Source organism: Chiloscyllium plagiosum, chromosome 9 (assembly GCF_004010195.1).
Source record: "Chiloscyllium plagiosum isolate BGI_BamShark_2017 chromosome 9, ASM401019v2, whole genome shotgun sequence".
In the NCBI taxonomy this organism is placed as follows: domain Eukaryota; kingdom Metazoa; phylum Chordata; class Chondrichthyes; order Orectolobiformes; family Hemiscylliidae; genus Chiloscyllium; species Chiloscyllium plagiosum.
The window spans coordinates 78,427,870-78,447,293 of NC_057718.1; the positions used below are offsets into that span (position 1 = coordinate 78,427,870).

At 40.8% G+C, this 19,424-nt stretch overlaps 1 protein-coding gene across 2 annotated transcripts in view; it reads left to right on the plus strand.

The window, feature by feature from the left end:
* The window catches only part of igf2r (insulin-like growth factor 2 receptor), a 212,167-nt gene extending 193,022 nt beyond the window's left edge, over positions 1–19,145 (plus strand). For both annotated transcript variants that reach the window (XM_043696288.1, XM_043696289.1), the window contains 4 exons: positions 10,336–10,522; positions 12,154–12,312; positions 15,317–15,386; positions 17,781–19,145. In XM_043696288.1, the coding sequence (XP_043552223.1) occupies positions 10,336–10,522; positions 12,154–12,312; positions 15,317–15,386; positions 17,781–18,221 (857 nt within the window). In that variant the 3' untranslated portion in view covers positions 18,222–19,145. The remainder of the gene's footprint in view (positions 1–10,335; positions 10,523–12,153; positions 12,313–15,316; positions 15,387–17,780) is intronic.
* The last annotated feature ends 279 nt before the right edge of the window (positions 19,146–19,424 follow it).

A 19,424-nucleotide genomic window follows, 5' to 3' on the forward strand; every position in this document is an offset into this window, starting at 1 on the left:
ATTACGTACACTCACCACCTTCCATGAAAAAGTTGTCCCTTAGGTCCCTTTTAAATCTTCCTCCTCTCACTTTAAATCTATGCACACTATTTTTGAACACCTCCATCCCAAGGAAAAGGCCATGTCTATTTACCCTATCCATGACCCTCATGATTTTATAAATCTCTAAGGTCACCCCTCAGCCTACGACTCTCCAGGGAATATAGCTCCAGTCTATTCAGCCTCCCTATAGCTCAAGCCCTCTGAAGCTGGCAACATCCTTGTAAATCTTTTCTGAACTCTTTCAAGTTTCACAACACCCTTCTTATCATCTTGGTTAATGATTCACAATGGCTGCTATGTTGTAACTTTCAATTCATTTGTCAACTTGTCTGACATTGGGACAGGAGTAAGCCCTCAGCCTGTCATACCTGCTCCACCATTCAATATGATTGTGGCTGATTGAACACTTTGCCTTTTACTCAAGTCTTCACTTAACAGCCCTTAACACCACTGGTATTCAAAAATCTTATCAATCTCTATCGTAGCCATACTCGGACTGAATTTCCGTAGCCATCTGATAAAGCATCCCAAAGGTTTACAACTCTCTGGGAAGAGTAATTTCTCCTCTTAGACTTAAGTGGTGCCACATTATTTTTATTTGTGCACCCTCATTCTAGACTCCCCAGGCAGCGGGACACATCTTGCCTGCATTTAGACAGCTGATGCAAATTGGGGATAAGGTGGTTCAGGTATAACATGCATTTTGTCAATGCGAATTGACTAAACACAATTGAAAAATTTGTGGACACTGCTTGGATAATGTGAACTTTCTACGGAATGGTATAGTGATTTTTAAAAAATATATATATAGTGATCTTCTAACAGCGTGATTTTCTATAGCGCGACTTGCAGAGGAACACAACTGTAATGTTATAGCAGAACTGCCTGTATTTTCCAGAATTTTGAAGAATGAGCAATTCTCTTTTTTTAAAAACTTGTAAATTACTTAAATAGGGTAGATTTAGGCAGTGTTCTTTGTAATTGTTTCTGAATGCCTGGACCTCCACAGACTCCAAACTACAGAATTTTGGAAGATAATCACCAGTGCATCAATCTCTGGCAACTTCCTTCACTTGAGGAGGAAGGCCATCAGTTAATAAATCCCCAGATTTATTTAATTTAGCTCAATTTGTTTCTCCCATACATTTGTCTTCTGCTAATTTCTTTAACTCCTTATTCTCCCTAGCCATTTGGATCTCTCGTTCTGGGAGATTTCTGGGATGTTCCTCAGTGAAAGCCGACATTAATAAATCATTTAACTTCTACTATTTCTCTATTGCACCTTTAAGTTCTCTTGACTTTCTTTAATGGACCCGCATTCATTTTTGGCAATTATTTCCTTTTTACATATCTAAATGTTTTTAGGTTTTTTTTTGTTACTATATTGCATTCATAATCTGTTCTCTTTCCTTTTTTGGCTTTCTGGTCCTCCTTTTTGTTGTTTTAAAATTCTCCCAACCCTCAGAATTATTGCTATTTTTAGCAACTTTGTAGGCCGCATCTTTAATCTTATGCAATCCTAAACTTCCTTTGTTAGCCATGATTCGGAGATGCCAGTGTTGGATTAGGGTGTACAAAGTTAAAAATCACACAACACCAGTTATAGTCCAACAGGTTTAAGTGGAAGCACACTAGCTTTCGGAGCGACGCTCCTTCATCACCTGATAAAGGAACGTCGCTCCGAAAGCTACTGTGCTTCCAATTAAACCTGTTGGACTATAACTGGTGTTGTGATTTTTAACTTTGTTAGCCATAGTTGACAGCATATGTAGTTGCTCGAAGTCATGCAAAAATTATAGAGTCTGTCATAGAGATGTACAGGGCAGAAACAGACCTTTTGGTCCAAATTGTCCATGCTGAGCAGATATCCCAACCCAATCTAATCCCACCTGCCAGCACCTGGCCCAGATCCAAACCCTTCCTATTCATATACCCTTCCAGATGCCTTTTTAAATGTTGCAATTTTACTCTCCTCCACCACTTCCTCTGGCAGCTCATTCCATACACATACCATACTCTGCATGAAAAAGTTGCCCTTTAGGTCTGTCTCATATCTTCCCCTCTCACCCTAAACCTATGCCCTCTAGTTCTGGATTCCTCCACCCCAGGGAAAAGACTTTGTCTATTTATCCTATCCATGCCCCTCATGATGATATAAACCTCCTAAGGTCACCCCTTAGCCGCTGACATTCGAGGGAAAACAGCCCCAGCCTGTTCAGTCTCTCCCTATAGCTCAAGTCCTCCAACCCTGGCAACATCCTTGTAAATCTTTCTGAACCCTTACAAGTTTCAGAACATCTTTCTGATAGGAAGGAGATCAGAATTGCACACAATATTCTAAAAGTGGTCTAACCAATGTCCTGTACAGCTGCACAATGACCTCCCAACTCCTGTACTCAATATTCTGACCAATAAAGGAAAGCATACCAAACACTGCCTTCACTATCCTACCTACCTGCGACTCCACTTTCAAGGAGCTCTGAACCTGCACTCCAAGGTCTCTTTGTTCAGCAACACTCGTCAGGATCTTGCCATTAAGCGTATAAGACTTGCTAAGGTTTGCTTTCCCAAAATGCAGCACTTCTCATTTATCTGAATTAAACTCCATCTGCCACTTCTCAGCCCATTGGTCCACCTGATTAAGATCCCGTTGTAATCTGAAGTAACCTTCTTTGCTGTCCACTACACTTCCAATTTTGGTGTCATCTGCAAACTTACTAATTCTTTAAAGACAATCCATTGCCTACATACAGTCATGCCTTCTCATATAATGTTCCACTCAACCTCAGCAAATTTGTTCCATGTGCTTCAGAATGAACTAACAATTGTAAAGCACTCCAGAAACTCATGCTTATCATCCAATATATGTGTAGTGTATGGAATTATCTTATGTTTGGGTTAAAAATCAATGGAACGTTAACAGAGCTTTTGATCCAGGTCATATATCTCATTGAATTCAACATTTGAATTTGCCAGAGGTTATAGTAAGGCAGGACAGGGAATGTATTGCTGGCATTCACTCTCATTGCCCCTCTAAAGTTCCTTAACTAGGGTGTGAGCCATGTATTACATTAGTACAGAAATCCTGGAGATGCTGTTTGTCATTTGGGGTTTTGGCATAAGTTACTCTGTGGTTCTGAGTAGAGAATCACTGAAAGTTAATAATTTCAATTTCCCCATCTCATTATGATTTCAAAGCTCTTTTAAAGTTAAAACTTGTGACAAGGTTTTAAGCACCGATGTAATAAATTTCATGAACAACAAAACAGACCCTATTAGGGAGGAGAAATGGAGATACTGTTAAATATTTATAGAACTCTTTCAAATTCTGAATTTGAAACACGAAATAAGCAATTGTCTTCACACCCCAATGTGTCCCAATCTCAACTCTTTACATCAGCTGAATTAAAATGTTTGTTCTTGGGTGCTTTGTTTCCAATTTGGGGAGGGGTGAGGTCAATGAATACCCTTTTAGTTTTGTTAATTGAGCAGCACTCCAGCTCGCCACTGTGCCCAACAAAGAGCACTGCAGTCAATTGCAATATCAATCCTTTCTCGACACTGAGGTGAAACTTCATTGCACTGTTGCAAGCACCCTTGTATCATCGATCTTAAAAGGATGTCATATTCACAACTTTTAAAACTTAATTGGTGGAACATTCTTCCTTGACTTCTGTTAAAATCTTGGACTGTAAAACAAATCTGAGGACAATCTGTCTTGATTTGTCGTTCCAAGACTGTCCCTCCTCCTTGAAAGGACAAAAAGAAGCATTCCAGATTAAGAGGTGTCACTACTCATCTGATAACATTCAAAGATGTTCTGACAGGAATAGGCCTTTCTGAAACAAAGGTAGGGATCACCTGAAAAACAGTTACGTCACAAGGTCTCAGTCTGTTCCTTTCAGAATCCACCAATACTAGCCTCTGAGTAACAGTTTAGATTGCAAGTAACTACCTTTTGTGATGTGCAAGAAGTCCATCTCTTGAAGACAATCCTGCAACAGTTTATTTTATGAGCTTAGCTATTGAATCCCTTGAATGAGACACTATGGAAGGTGAAAAAGCTTTCATCAGCCTTAGTGCTTTTCCTCCAAGACAAGCCAGTCATGTGAATTATGAATCATTCTTAGTCAGTCATCCAGCACTGAACCAGACTCTTCAGTCCAACTTGTCCATGCTGACCAAAGTTTCCAAATTAAACCAGTCCCATTTGGTCCATATTCCTCTCAATCTTTCCTGTTCATATACCTGTCCAATCTCTTTTGAATGTTGTAACTGTACCTGCATCTTGTCTAAATTTTCTCCTTCACTGGGCCTTCCTTGCCTGTGTTTGTATATCTGGGTGCATGATTGATTTAACATTAGATTTTTGGATGACTCTGCAAGATGGCGGCGATTCTGTAGAACTGCTGTGGACAGCTCTGCCTAACAGCCAAGGCATACTGGTGTTTTTCGCCACCCCTGGCAAACTTGTGGTGGAAATCTTAGATTAAAACTTTACGGAACATATTTGTTAATATTTGGGAGTGAGAAGGATGCCAAAGGGAAAAGGAGCAAGCAAACAGCAGCAGGGAGGATACTCCCCTGCAGCACCTACAATACCAGAGACTGCAGCAGCCTCTCCTGAACCCCCCGTGGGGACCTGACAGACACTCAGGAATTGGCTGTGGCAGCGATGGAGAGACTTGCCTTGAAAGTTGGGGCTGCAATCGAGGAGATCCGTGGGGTGATTCGTGCCAAGGTCCAACCTATCACATCCATGCTTCAGAAGCACGAGTAGGAGATCCAGGGCCTCTGGGAGAGGCTGGTGGAGGTGAAGGAACTAAAGCCTCAGAAGCTGGATGGGGGTCCTCATCCAGTCTGAACCAGGTGCTGGAGCGAGAGGTGCGGGCCTTCTGAAACCATATCAACGACTTCAAATTGAGGTCTGAGGATAAATCTCTGAATTGTCGGGCTCCCAGAAGGTGAGCAGCCCGCTGGCTGCCGAAGCTTTTGGGCCTTCACATAGAGTCCAGCAGGCTACAGATTGAAAGGGCGTATCGGGTTAGTGCACAGGTCAGGGCCAGTCCAGTATCCCCACCCGGTCCTAGTGCACTTTCACTCATAAGGACAAGCAAAAAGTCATAAACTTCCAGATCCCTGGGAAAAGATCCACAGGCGCTGTACAAAGGGTCAAAAATCATGTTTTTCCAGGATTTTTCAGCAGTTGTAATCTGAAAGAGGAAGTCCTTCGATGAAGTTAAAAAGAGGCTGAGGAACCTGGTCATCCAGTACTCCATGCGATACCCTGCAGTACTTCGTTTCAGCCACAAGGACTCAGTTTATACATTTGACTCGGCGAATAAGGCTTAAAAACTTTGTGGGCACTTTAAAATAGACGGATTGGCCTGAAGAATATGGTTAATGTTTGTTCTCTTTTCTATTTTTCCCCATGTTTTCCCTTTTTTATAATTCGTTCCTTTCTCCCTAATAATTTCCTTTTTTGGAAAGGGGGAAAAGACTTTGGAATAAGTTCCTATTTTTTTTAATAAGTGGATTTTCTGATGGGAAATTTTGTATATGTTCTTTGTTGTGTGTCTCCCTTTTTTTGGGTAGGGTAGTGCCCCCTAAGGGCAGGGGGAAGAGTCTTCTATTCAAGGTTCTGTAGTTGGTTTCCTTTGTAGTTTTTTGGTAGTAATTGTTTTATAGTTAGAGTAGTTTTTGTATATATAGTTTTTCGATTCTGAGTCTTTATTTACTGTAGTAATTGTTTTATAGTTAGAGTAGTTTTTGTATATATAGTTTTTCGATTGAGTCTTTATTTACTTATGCTTGGTGCTTTGTAAGCAGGGTTCTCCCTCCAAGGGGTTCAAGGGTGTCTGAAAGGGATATGGCTAAGTGTCTTATTAAATGGTGCACCTAGAACATTAAGCGAAGTCATTCACCTATTAAAAGGAAAAAGTGCTTTCTAGCCTTAAGAGGGAAAGGATTGATATCACTTTGTTGTAGGGAACCCATCTTGATAATGGGGAACACCTGAAATTACAATAGGGGGGTTATGACCAGGTATTCTTTACATCCTTTCCTACTAAAAGTAGGGGGGTGGCAGTAGTTATCCAGAAAAATCTTCCATTCACATTATTAGAGCAGGTGAAAGATGAGCAGGGCCGGTTTGTGATACTTAAAGCCCTGCTGCATGGGGAGGAATATGGCATTTTAAACGTCTACTGTCCTCCGGCGCATCCCCTCAATTTTTTGATTAATGCTTTCTCTAAGTTGAGTGCTTTTGGAACACGGCACATTATTATGGGGGGGGGGATTTTAATTGTCTCTTGGATCCGACAGTGGACCTTGTGGGCCTCCAACTATTTCTTCGCAGGCCAAGCAGGTGGTTGACCTACGCGAGGAGTTGGGGCTGGTGGATATTTGGAGATGTCTTCACCCTACCAGCAGGGACTTCACCTTTATTTTTCAAACCTACGTAAATGTCACACAAGGATTGACCTCTTTCTGGCTCCCTTGGCCCTTCTGGATTCGATTGAGTTGTAAAATTGGGAATATAGCTATCTCTGATCATGCAGCAGTATACTTGAGGTTAAGGCCAAGAGTAAAGGGCTAGGCTTGTGGCATTGGCATTTGGACCCTTTTCTCCTTAAGAATTACAAATTTGTGCAATACTTTTTGAAGGAGTTTCAGGAATTCTTGACTATTAACTCAGGCACAGCTAGAAGTCCATCCGTGCTATGGGAGACTGCTAAGGCCTTTGCTAGGTGATTAGCTATTTCCTATTTGGCTAGCCGGAAACGACAGGAGGAACAGCAGCATCTACTTGAGACGCGATTGAAAGCCGCAGAGGCAGCACATTTTGCGCAGCCTTCGGTGACTAAGCTACAGTGGATCGCGGCCCTTCGGCTGCCTTGAATTCAATACTGACACTAAACGCAAAGAAAGAACTTGCTTTTGCTAGGCAGAGGCTGTTCGAATATGGCGATAGGCCAGGAAAGTATTTACCATACGTGACTAGGAAAAAGCGTGCTCCCCAATCCATTACTGCAATCAGGCAGCATCCAAGGAGCTTCGAAATCGACGTTTCGGGCAAGAGCCCTTCATCAGGAATAACGATGAAGGGCTTTTGCCCGAAACGTCGATTTCGAAGCTCCTTGGATGCTGCCTGAACTGCTGTGATCTTCCAGCACCACGAATCCAGAATCTGGTTTCCAGCATCTGCAGTCATTGTTTTTACCATTACTGCAATCAGACAGGGTCCTTACATATGATGCTAAAAAGATTAATGAGGCTTTTCGGAGCTTTTACTCTGAATTGTATCGGTCTGAAGGTTGCGAAGACAGGAGTGCTAAAATGGAGAATTTTTTTAAGAACCTGGACCTCCCAGGGGTAACCTTGGAACAGGCCTGTCTTCTTAATGCCCCCTTGATAGTTCAGGAAATACAGGAGGCAGCTAAGCAACTTCAGAGTGGGAAAGCGCTTGGCCCTGATGGTCTTCCAGGTGAGTTTTACAAGGAGTTTATAGGGATTCTGTCAGGGCCGATGTTGGAGATGTACAATCACTCCTATATGCATGAACACCTGCCACCATCTTCGAGAGAAGCTAATATTTCCTTAATTCTTAAGAAGGGGAAGGTTCCTGAGGATTGTGCCTCATACAGGCCCATCTCTGTAGTAAATTCAGACTTCAAGATTCTATCCAAGATCCTGGCGCTGAGATTGGAAAGGGTGTTGCCCCATATTATTAGAGAGGACCAGACAGGTTTTATAAGGGGCCGTAGGTCCTCTAATAATATTAAAAGGTTGCTGAATGTGGTCCAAGTTTGTCAGCAGCGATCGATTCAGGGGTTGGTGATTTCCTTAGATGCAGCGAAAGCATTTGACCAGGTGGAATTGACGTATCTTTTTTGTGTCTTAGAACTGTTTGGGTTGGGTGGAGTCTTTGCTAGGTGGGTGGAGGTTTTATATTGCCACCAACTGGGTGAAGTCTGGGAATTTTATGATTGGTAGGGGTAGTCGGCAAGGCTGCCCCTCTCACTGTTGTTGTTTACATTGGTGATAGAGCCACTGGCAGAGGCTATTTGTCAGAATGTCCACATAAACATTCCGGAAGTGGGATCAAGAGCACACAAGGTTACATTGTACGCAGATAATATCCTTCTGTTTTTATCGAACCTGATCACCTCCGTACCCAGTTTGATACAATGTATCAATTCATTTGGGTCTATTTCAGGATATAAGATTAACTGCAAAATCAGAGGCTATGCCTTTGGGGAACCTTAAGGATGTGCCAGAAGTTGAAGGTGGCTCTAAGTTCCCTTTTAAGTGGTCACGGGCAGAGTTCCGATACCTAGGCATTTTTATTACCCCAGGATGTGCCAGAAGTTGAAGGTGGCTCTAAGTTCCCTTTTAAATGGTCACGGGCAGAGTTCCGATACCTAGGCATTTTTATTACCCCCAAGTTTGATCTGTTATTTCGGACTAACTTTGCTCATTGCTCGACAATATTAGGCGAGATCTCCAGAGATGGAAGGCTCTTCCAATTTCATGGCTGGGCCAAATATATCTCCTTAAGATGAATGTTCTTCCTCGTTTGCTTTATCCCATGTGTATGCTCCCTATAATGTTTCCCAGGTCAACGCTGCGGTAGCTTATCGGGTGGTTTGGTTCCTTTGTTCCATCGTGGGTGGTCCCTCATCAAACTTACTAAATTGCAGTTGCCTTGAGGAGGGGGAGGAGTTGATTTCCCAGACATCAGAAGGTATCAATTGAGTTCCCTGCTGTCCTTTGTCTGTGATTGGGTAGGTAACGATCCAGACTCAATATGGCTGGATATTGAGGCCTCCCAAGCAAAGTGCCCTCTTATTAACCTGTTGTTCATGGATAAGATGAGGACAGTTACGGACCACTGCCGGAACCCCATTGACATTAGTACAGTCAAGGCATGGAGGGCGATGCGTCATAGTGAGGGTTGTTTATCCAAGACTTCACCACTTACACCTATAGTTAGCATGCCAGGGTTCTGACCAGGGATGATGGACTCAGGGTTCAAACTATGGACAGGGAGAGGAGTTTCTAGTTTGGGAGACTTGTTTGAAGGGGAAGTTATGATGTCTTTTGAGCAACGGGCCGCAAATACAGGTTGCCCTGCAGAGACCTTTACCGTTTTTTTCAGGTTAGGGATTTCATCCAGAAGAAGACTATGCTTCTCACTACGCCCTATAAGCCCGATACAGAGAGGTGGTTGCTACGTTCCACAAACACCTTTCGGTTAGTGCCCTTTATCGCCTGCTGGGTGGCAGGGCCTGGCAGGATATTAACCGGTTATGAGAGGTCTGGGAGCAAGAGCTGGGAATGGAGATATCGTCTGAAACCTGGGAGAATACTCCAAAGATCTCAATCTGTAACAGGACATGTACTATGCAGTTAAAAGTTCTGCACAGGGCTCATCTGGCACCAGACCGTCTGGCGAAGTTTAAAACCGGGGAATCTTCAGTATGCCCCAAATGTAAAATAAGTGTAGGTACTCTTACCCATTGCTTCTGGACATGCCACAGGCTCCGTGTTTATTGGAGCGCTGTGGCGGGAGAGATAGGGAGGGTATTGAGGACTGAAGTCAAAGTATACCCAATATCTCTCCTCTTTGGTCTACTGAATTTACCATCTTTAGACAGGCATGGGAAGAAACTATTTAATATTCTTGCATACTGTGCAAGGATACTTCTGTTTAAATCCACAAAAATCTTTGTTTTTTTATTTGTCCGTGCCTTAGAAGGTTAAGAAATAAGCTGCTCTTTTTTGAAAGCGTATTGATCATGGAAAATAGATTGAACATGGATTTCGTTAGTTCTGTCGCCTTGTCCGTAATGTGCTTCATTGGGCCTGATATTACAAGCAGTGTGTTGAAGAGGATGGTGACATAATGTACCTTCATCTTGGTGCATCTGACATTTGCTTCAATAACTAATTTTCAATTCTTCCTGCAACAACTTTGTGGTTTAAAAATCCTGATGGGTATCATGTTTTTATTTAAGTGTTGATGGTGTACTTCCCCTTGGCAAATATCTCAATCATAAAAGCTCTTAATTATACCTAAATCAAATGTTTCTTTTCTTTTCATCTCATCTCTCTTCTCCCCCAGCGCCCCCCCGAAATGTTCTTCAACTTCAATCCTCATGTTAGCATTTTCCCTATGTTTTTGTAACATGATTAACAACAGTATTTCCAACACAGGTGACCACCTATAATATGGAGGCCTTTATTGATCTGGTGATGTAGCTTTTCATTTCTATTCGCTTTTGTTTCCAGATGATGACCTGGATATAGTTTTCTCTTCTAACTCGGTGTGTGGCCGCGACAAATCCAAGAATGTCTCATCCACTATAATACTTCACTGTAGTGAATTGACAGGGGAAGGGAACCCAGACTTCCTTCATGAAACTTCAGACTGCCAGTATCTGTTTACCTGGTACACATCAACAGTCTGTGCACTAACGTGAGTTTCTCCAGAAAGACTGACTTGATTTTTTTTTCAGTTTTCCTGCTTCTACATTTTCGTAATTACTAAATTTTTATTGTACTGGACTAAGAACCATCTTTAAAAATCTATGGAAGCTTTCAAAGCTTTTAAACTTAATCTCACTCAACATGTATTTGTTTGGTCATCATGGTTTGGTATTGCTAGTGTTGGATTGGGGTGGACAAAGTTAAAAATCACAAAACACCAGGTTATAATCCAACAGGTTTATCTGGAAGCACTAACTTACGGAGCGCTGCTCCTTCAGGTGGTTGTGGAATAAAATATACTGATGGAGCGGTGCTCCGAAAGCTAGTGCTTCCAGATAAACCTGTTGGACTCTAACCTGGTGTTGTGATTTTTAACTGTGTATTTGTTTAAGTATTTTTGCAAATAATATGCATTTATTTCCCAAGATTATATTAAAGTTTTCTCCTTCAAGAGTGTACTTCATTTTGGATATTGAAATGTGTTTTGTATTACATCAAACATTATAAATGGGAATAGAGAATGGAAATGCATTCTGACTGACTTATATGTAAGGTGTGAAAATGAAAGGCATTAACAAATTAATGTGTGCAGTTGGCCATATGGCAGAGGTTTGCAGCTTGCAAAAAGAGATTTTGCTTGTAAAATAAAATCTCCAAATTTAATTACTCAAAAAATACAAATTTGACCCTTCATTTTTAGATGAACTATAGTAGAAGTCTTGCACAAATAATAAAGTACATAAGTAGAGTGTATAGTTGGAGACCAGGAGGTCCTATTTCATGCTTTAACCCGAAGGAAAGCTAAATCTGTGTAACTGAAAGCTTGATAGCCATATGATAAAAAAGGTTGAACCAAAAATGGTAATGTAAGACTAAGCAACAAAACAATGCCCCCAGGATACAAAGTATGAGACCTTTGCTTTCCAGAGGAAATTATCAATTTGTTTGCTTAACATCCTCACACTGACAAACTAATTGTGCTTGTGTATAGTACATTCACTTTTAGTCGGAAGGCTGTGGGTTCAAGTTATACTCCATGTATATCTAGGCAGGCATTCCAGTGCAGTGCTAAGTGTCTTATTGTTGGAAGTGCCACCATTTCAGATGAGATTAATCAAAGGCATGCCTGAAATGCACTTGATCGCCTACCACTATTTAATTATAGGCAGGACAGTTCTCCCGTGGAACCTGACCAGTAATTCTTCCAAACCTTAGCATCACCCTCCCAAAAACTGACATCACAAGAGGATTATCTGGCCAGTTTCACGTTTCTATTTATGGGAGGTTTCTGTATACAATTTGGTGCTACGTTTCCTATGTTTTAACAGTGAGTAGCTTTGAACAGTACTTTGAATATAAACTGTTTCAGGCATTTTAAAGTATAGAAGGTGCTACACAAATGCAAGTTTCTGATGTACTTCACTTTTTAAAAAAAAGTATAAGGCAAAGTGCATGAATTGATAGGATTGGCCTTGTAGTTTGCTGGAATTAGTTTTTAACAGGATTCTATACTGTAGATATGCAGAAAAAATGTAGATGAGGAACTTTTGCAGTCAGTTGAAAAGTCTTGTAAGTTGAATAAGTGCAGACTGTCTAATTTATTTTTCCCGTTTGCTGCAGATCTGTCAATCCTGCGATTCCAGATGATAAGTCACAGAATGGAGATAATATCAAGGGTTTGTCCAGAAGAAGCAAAGCTGTGGGAGCAGTGCTCAGTGTGTTGTTGGTGGTACTGACTGCCTGCCTCCTCATCTTATTATTTTATAAGCAGGAAAGAAGGTATGAATAAAATGAATTTCATTTTAATTAGAGTACTGCACTCCCTCTTCGACTTGTCAGGCTCATTTTAAAAGCTATAAGTAGATTGAAGGGGGAGTAAACTACGGTAGTCCTCTTTTTGTATTCACCTAAGTACTTCAGTGTCCACTCTGTCATGATATTAATTACCCAAGAAAAGAAGGGGGAGGGGAGAAATGACCTATTTCAGGAAGATTGGAAAGCTTTTCAATCAAGTTACAAAGTTTAGCTTGAGGGTAGAAATTTAGCTTGTGGTGAAGAGTTGCTTTTCAGACTGGAGGCCTGTGACCATTAGTGTGCTGCAAGGATCAGTACTGGGTCCACTGTTTTTGATCACTTGTATAAATAGTTTGGAAGTGAACATACGAGGTATGTTAGTAAATATGCAGATGATGCCAAAATTGGTGGTGTAGTGGAAAGCGAAGAAGGTTACTTCAGACTACAACAGGACCTCGTTCATATAAGCTGACGGGCTAAAGAGTGGCAAATGGAGTTTAATTTAGATAACTGTGAGGTATTGCATTTTGGTGGAGGCAAATCAGGGCAGGACTTGTACACTTTGGGATCTGGAGTGTGTTGCTGAACAAAGACCTTGGAGTGCAGGTTCATAGTTCTTTGAAAGTGGACAGGGTAGTGAAGATGGTGTTTGGTATGCTTGCCTTTATTGGTCAGTGCTGGATTAGAGTGGCGCTGGAAAAGCACAGCGGGTCAGGCAGCATCCAAGGTGCAGGAAAATCCATGTTTCGGGCAAAAGCTCTTCATCAGGAATAGAGGGCTGATCTATTCCTGATGAAGGGCTTTTGCCCGAAACATCGATTTTCCTACTCCTTGGATGCTGCCTGACCTGCTGTGCTTTTCCAGCACCACTCTCTAATCCAGACTCTGGTTTCCAGCATCTGCAGTCCTAGTTTTTACCCTTTTTGAGTCAGTGCATTGAGTATAGGAATTGGGAGGCCCTGTTGTGGCTGTACTACATTTGGTATACTCTGTTCAATTCTGTTCTTCCTGCTAATAGGATAGGTGTTGTGAAACTTGAAAGGGTTTAGAAAAGATTTACAAGGATGTTGCCAGCGTTGGAGGGTTTGAGCTATAGGGAGAGGCTGAATAGGCTGTGGCTATTTTTCCTGGAGCGTCAGAAGCTGAGGGGCAACCTTAAAGGCTTAAAATCAAGATGAACCTGGATAGGTCAACTAGTCAAGGTCACTTTTCCTCAGGCTAGGCAAGTCTAAAATTATAGGACATGGGTCCCTTCAAAATGTTTCCCCCCTCAGCTTAAACCTAAGGGGCAACCTTTTCGCACACAGGAAGTGCATTATGGAATGAGCTGCCAGAGGAAGTGGTGGAGGCTGGTATAATTACAGCATTTAAACGGTGTCCGAATGGGTATGTGAATAGGAAGGGTTTTGAGGAATATGGGCCAAATGCTGGCAGATGCGATTATATTAATTTAGGATATCTGGTCAGCCTGGACGAGTTGAACCAAAGGATTTGTTTGTGTTGTAAAACCGTATGACTCTAAATTGTAGGTGACTGATTATCCATGATTCAAAATTAGATTTTATCAAACCCTCAACCCATCACCCTTTTGTAATAATGCTGCAAGTCTCCCTCGCTCAACATGTGTCTGGCAAAAATGTTTCAACAAATGTCTGTGTGTCAACTACAATGGTGCGAAAACAGCAGAAGAAATACTTTGTGGCATCCAGCTTGATTCTTAGCCCTTTGCATCAGCAGTCAAAATAAGATCCTAGGTCTGTATAGTGTCTGTTGGAGGGGACTTTGATATGATTTGTCTAAAGATGTTTTTTTTGAATTTTAGGGTATTTTTATTGTCATTACTCATCAGTGATAGAGTCCTCTATTAATATTGCCTTCTGTTGACTGGTTTAAAAATATTCTCCTTCATAGTTTTTCCCCCTCTTCCCCATCCCACTCTGGAAGCTGCTATCTCCCCAGTGTTGCCCTACTGCTGTTGTGCTGCCCTACTCCCCACTCCAGCCTCTTTCTGGCAGCCGTTGCCTCCATACCATTCCCTTGCAGTTTCTTTAATCTGTCCCAAGTAAAAGGCTTGCCAAATACTTGCCAGCTCACTTTTTTCCCCCTACACAACCCTTGGTGCTCCTCCAGTCCCCTGTTTGTGAAATGAAACAAGTATTTCACATGGAGTCCTGAATAACCAAAATGCAGTCCTTTGTTTTTAATCTTATTGCCCAATTGATGCTTATTAGAAAAACATTAGAAAGGGGGTTAGTTAGCTGGAAAACTGATTTGCAAGGCAGAGTCAATTCCAGTGCAGGCTGAGGTTACCGCCACAAAGGTTCTGCCTTCTCAACCTCTCCCCTTGCTTGAGGCATGGTGACCCTCAGGTTAAACAGCTGCCAGTTGTCCTGCCTCTGAGGGCAATCCACTGGTCTGGTAGAATTATGGCGACTTTTATTGAAAAGCACTTGCTTCCTCTAACTGTCTTGTACTGTCTAGTTAATGTTAATGACTGACCTTTGACTAAATTAATAATCAATTCCTGGTCTAGTGATGCTCTCAATTAAATTTCTTCTTTGTCTTGCCCCTCCTGCCTCTATTCTTTGTTTTTGCAAACCTGTCTGTCCTATTTCTGGACTTTTGCACATCCCTAATTTTCATGACACTGTCATTGTCAGCCATGCCTTCTGTTACCGAAACCTGAGCTGGGTAATTTCTTCCCTTTACCTCTCCATCACTTAAGGTGATCCTTAAAACCTAACTCTTTGACTATGCCCTTTGTCACTTAGCAAGAGATCTCCGGATATGCATGATGTCAAATTTTATTTGTTAATGCTGCCATGAGACAACATTTGTTTTGTTAAATGTGCTGTACAAGTGCAAATTATAATAATGAAGTAACATCCCTGTAATTGTTGCATTGAAGATTCTGCATGGATATATTAGTTGTATTTTTCCACCTTTTAACTTGCAGCCTATCTTTGAAAAATTCTGTACCTCTTTCTAGGGAAATTATTATGCAAAAAGTGACTGGTTGTTGCAGAAGAGGAGGTGGAGTTGCATACAAATACACAAAGGTAAAACTTTCTAAACTTTGTGTGGGCTTTTTCTATGTGGGAAGAAATGATAGTTAAGGACAAGTACAGAAGACAGCTGTAGCTATTATTTAAAGGTATGCACTTGAAATATATTAATTAGTGAATTTAAGTGCAAAACTATTAGGCTAACCTGATTGGACAGGAGGGTAGGATGGCGTCGCTACAATAAATCAGTATGAAAGTGGGAGGTTAGTTTATCACCAGAGTAATTGAAAGAATTTGATGTATCTCATGTATCTCAAAACATTTCACAGGTAATAGGTTTGATTTGAAGTCTGATACTGTTATGCAAACCAGAGAAGCAACCAGTTTGTGCAGGGAGAAAATTACCAAAATATTTTGGATTATTGTATGGGATAAGTGATAAGATTGCTCTTCAAAAAATGCCGAAGGATTTGCATTACTTCCTAAACAAATAGGGTGCTAAGTATAGAATCTGACCTCTTCAAATCAAAGCACATTGTAGCACACCTTCAATGTTGCATTTTCGTGGTGCCTTAAATAATGTGCTCCAGTTTCTGAAGTGAAGCTTTGATTCATGATAAACTGATTTGTCTGAGTGCATTATCACAACCAAGGCTGACACGGCTGACTAAGTTTTGTTTTGTTAAATGTGCTGTACAAGTGCAAATTATAATAATGAAGTGACATCCCTGTAACGTCAATTCTCCTGCTCCTTTGCTGCCTGACCTGCTGCGCTTTTCCATCAACACATTTTTCAAAGCTGATATATAGGGCCTATATGCCATATATTCTACATCATAGTATCATTATCTTAGTTTTTATTACTGTAAGGCAATGTCAAAATTTTGAACTTTCTAAATTGATCTAGCTTCATTAGGGTTTAGAAGAATCTCATTTAATTGTAAAAGATTGAGGTGATTTGATTGGAATAATGTTGAAAAATTGTCTACTGGTCAATGCATCCAAAACATTAAGGAGCTGGCTGATCATTTAGGACTAAGGAGAGATTTTTGTTTGCTGGCATGTTTGAGGAATTTCCATAGTTGATTACATTTAAGGCTAGGATAGAGATTTTGGTCTCTAGGGAAAATAAGGGTTAAAGGAGTAGGCAGGAAAGTGAAGTTTAATCTGAAGATCGTGGTTAGCACTGCTGCCTCGCAGCACCAGGGTCCCAGGTTTGGTTCCAGCCTCTGGCGACTGTCTGTGTGGAGTTTGCCCATTCTCCCCTTGTCTGCGTGGGTTTCCTCCGGGTGTTCCGGTTTCCTTCCACAGTCCAAAGGATGTGCAGGTCAGGTGAATTGGCCATGCTAAATTGCCCGTAGTGTTAGGTGCATCAGTTAGACGGAATAGATCTGGATGGGTTACTCTTCGGAGGGTCAGTGTGGACTTGTTGGGCTGAAGGGCCTGTTTCCACACAGGGAATCTAATCTAAAAAATGATCGTATTGAATGATGGAGCAGACCTCACAGACTGGTAACTTCTCCTATTCCTTATTTTTGTGTATTTGTCACTACTTTCCATTGTGTAGCATTCATAATTGTAAACAAAAAATTATACTCCATCCATGTGCATGTCTCCTGTAAGAAAGCATAGAATGCTGTTAGGCTCTCCGAAGGACAGCTAAAGTGGCCTCTGCGCAGTAGCGGACAGCAACTTATAAGTTGTTATTAATGTCCCAAATACATACATGGTCACCTTTTTACAGTAACTGGCTGTGCCCTGAAGTTAGAATTGTGACTGCAGCAGTTAACAGCTTTCAGTGAGGACTTCATTAAGAAGTTCCAATATCACGCTGGTTTTTCTCCCCAAAATTCAGATAGGGGAATTGCTCTATGATATGCCCCCTGTGAAAATTGTGACTCCAATTCTCCCAGTTGTGCTTGATTCCAAGAGAAATGTTGACGAGCACACCAACATTTGGAGCCTAGGAACAGCTGGTTTGGGCAGAAAATCAGCAAAAGAACACACGTCTGCTATATTACACCCTACATACTTTGTTTCGTGTTTCAATGAATTTAACATGCAGTTTTTTAGCAATAAGTAAAAGTAGTCAGTCATCAACTAACACGTAAGCAGTTTGATTATCCTTTCAACTAGCACTATTGAGAAGTCATGCTTGCAGAAAAATGTGTATTGCTTAAAGCAAGTTGTCAAATGGAATATTAAGCTACAAAATAGAAGTACTAACATCAAGACTATGCTGCACGTGAGGTGAATAATTATAAATTTATTCAGTCTTTCCCACCAGCTGGATATCTATCCTTTGCCATTTAGCCATCGGTATCCAGCATTGGGTGACCATTAAAATAAGATTAATTGAAGCTGTTCTATTGGATTTCTTTAGATTAAAGGCTAGGGTCTCAGTAAAATCAGGCTGGGAAGTTATTTTGTATTTTTTTCCCCAATCAGATTAATGGGCAAGAGGACGGTGATGAAAATGAGACTGAATGGTTGATGGAAGAAATCTCCTCGTCTGAGAATGGACAGAAACCAGCAAAAGAGTATCAGCAAAATGGCTTGACCCATGTCACTAAAGCTGTAAACGCTGATGTATTTGGGTCATTCCCACTGGATGATCAGGACAGTGAAGATGAGGTTTTGACTGTGCCACAAGTGAAAATCAGCTCAACCAGAACAGGAGAGCCCAAGATCAGGGGTAATCAAAAGCAGCGGCATCCACAAAACAAGCACTTTCATGATGAAAGTGATGAGGATTTACTTGGTTTAAATAATGAAAAGAAGGAAACAAAGGGAAAATTGAAACCACAAATGAAGCAAAACAGGCCAGCAAATGACTCCACAAATATCACTTTTCATGATGACAGTGATGAGGACATGCTAAAGGGTTAACCATTGTGCCTATCTAATAGCCTGATAGGACACCCAGCCCAGCAGTCTGGATGAGAGGAACTTGCCTGTCATTTATTCTGCTGAATGTTTGAATAACCCTGCTGATTTTTTTGCAAATTATACGCAAGAAGGGAACTGCATAAACGCTCCTGATTGTTTACAATAATGTGTAAAGGGACAAATCTTTGATTTCCTAGCATTTGCCTGAGGGATATTTATATATTAAAGCTTGTGCACATGGCCATTTCTTTGGGGCAATAATTATTGCACCTAAGTATTGCAAAGAGCTCTATGATGCTTTCTTTAGCTTTGACCTTATTCTTCTGACAATGAGAAGGAAGGGGAGCAGAGTAAAAGAATATTTGTTACTTTGCAGCTCAATATCTTTGATTAGCTTCCATGAAGCACTGCCCTTTTTGCGTCAATATTTATTGCAAGTTAAAAGAGGAAAGGGTTAGTGAACACTGGTACTTTCTTCATCCTCCCAACCAGAACCGGTACAGTGATGTAGGGAAATGCAGAGGGTTTGGACATAATCATCATTTTTGGAAAATTGTTTGATTCATATACTGAAAGGAAACATTTGACAAAAGGCTACACAGTGTTGCAAAAAATGTGTTAAATGCAAGTATGAAAGTTGACAGGAAATTTATTCAAGATGTGTCGGCTCTAATCCTTTTGCATGACCCTCCTATGAAGTATTTTTACAATATTATTGTGCATATTTGATGGATTGATACCAAAGTGCAACAATGTGTTGGGCAGGTGTTTTTTTTTTGTATCTATTTCTGTTTTGGGTTCAAAGGTTTTTAATTATTTTCAAATCAAAGATGTGTGGTTTTTTGTTTCTACCGAAGGTTTGATAATTTTGTTGTAATATGAAGCACAACACCCATTTCAATAAAAGATGAAAATATTCCATTCTTGTAATGCTCCACGTAATACTTTGTCATTTCATCAGTGCATTCGCATAAAATGCTGCGTCTTTTCACACACTAAATTTTAATGTTAAATTTGATTTAAAATTAGTTGCAGCATTTGCTTTCTTTTGAAAGTATGTTCATTTTCTCATTAAGTTTTTGATATTTATAAGATTAAAGAAAGAGAAACAGCACTTTATAAGCAACTTGGGTATAATCTTCAAATGATCTGTTATTTGCCAGCCTTGGCAATGTGATCCATATTTTGGAAAGTGCAGCAAAA